Source organism: Parus major, chromosome 28, assembly GCF_001522545.3.
Source record: "Parus major isolate Abel chromosome 28, Parus_major1.1, whole genome shotgun sequence".
In the NCBI taxonomy this organism is placed as follows: Eukaryota; Metazoa; Chordata; class Aves; order Passeriformes; family Paridae; genus Parus; species Parus major.
The window spans coordinates 934,456-935,498 of record NC_031797.1 but is presented as its reverse complement, the minus strand read 5'-3'; the positions used below and the strand labels follow the sequence as shown (position 1 = coordinate 935,498).

Genomic DNA, 1,043 nt, shown 5'->3' with positions numbered 1-1,043 from the left:
ACCGGAGCGAGGGTGACCGCCCGCGGGGGACACTGTGCTGTGCCGCTGGCCTCGGAGGACTTTTACTATAATTATCATCATTGTTATTATTATTATTATTATTATTGGGTTTTTAATTTTTTAATTCTTTCGCGGGGCAGCGGTTTTTTCCTCCTCCTTCGGCGCGGTGGAAAACACACGTTTTAGACCAAAATCCCAAACCAGCCCATCCATCCTCTTTGCTTTGCGCTTCGCAGCAACTTGGAGCCCGTTAATTGCACTTGGCGATGGTAGGTCCCATGACACTTTCGTTTTCTCTTCTACTTCCCCCTCTCCCCTTCACCCCCCCGTGTGCGCGTGTTTGCGGGTGCCCCCACGAGCAAAAGTTGCTGCCGGGGAGGGGGCGGCGGGGCGAGTTTAATACGGTGTCGGGGCGGGGGGGCGCGGGGCGGCGGGGGCGGGCAGGGGGAAGCTGCCGCCGTCTCTCCTCCCCCTGCCCACCCGCCCCGCGGTACCGGGGGGCGGAGGCGGCGGCGGGAGCCGCCCGGCGGGGAGGTCGCGGCGCGGCGCGGGGGGAGCCTCCGCAGCCAGCGGAGGGCTGGATGGAGCTGAAAATGGCCGCTAAAAAAGGGGCGGAGAGGCCGCCAGCCGCACCGACTTGAACTTGGAAGTGACGCCCGGGAGGGTCGCGCTCAAGTCCGCGCTGCGCGGCGTCGTCCTGCCCGTACCGGGGCGGGAGAGAGGAATTACCTTCCTCGATGTGAGAATAAAAGCATTTCCCCCGGGCCCGCTGGGCGCGACTTCGTCCGCTTCTCCTCCTGCCAGGCCACGGCGGGAGCGCGGCGGCGCGGCCCGAGCCGCCCCGGGAGGATGCGGGAAGCGGGGCCCGCCCGGCCAAGTTTGTGCGGAGCCGCCGCATCCCGCGGGGACGGGATTGTCCCTGCGGGAGGAGTGTGCGGGATGAACCCCAGCCCCGGGCGGGGATCGGCCGCGGGGGCCGGCAGAAGTTGAGAGTGAAAATCAGTTGTGCGGGAGAGGCGCTGCGGGGGCTCGTCCCCGCAGAG

At 66.2% G+C, this 1,043-nt stretch overlaps 1 protein-coding gene across 4 annotated transcripts in view; it reads left to right on the top strand.

Annotated features, from left to right (window-relative positions):
* The first annotated feature begins 6 nt into the window (after positions 1 to 6).
* The window catches only part of NFIC (nuclear factor I C), a 40,759-nt gene continuing 39,722 nt past the window's right edge, over positions 7 to 1,043 (top strand). For all 4 annotated transcript variants that reach the window (XM_015651541.3, XM_015651540.3, XM_015651538.3 and 1 more), the window contains exon 1: positions 7 to 269. In XM_015651541.3, coding sequence (XP_015507027.1) covers positions 267 to 269 — 3 coding nt within the window. In that variant the 5' untranslated portion in view covers positions 7 to 266. The remainder of the gene's footprint in view (positions 270 to 1,043) is intronic.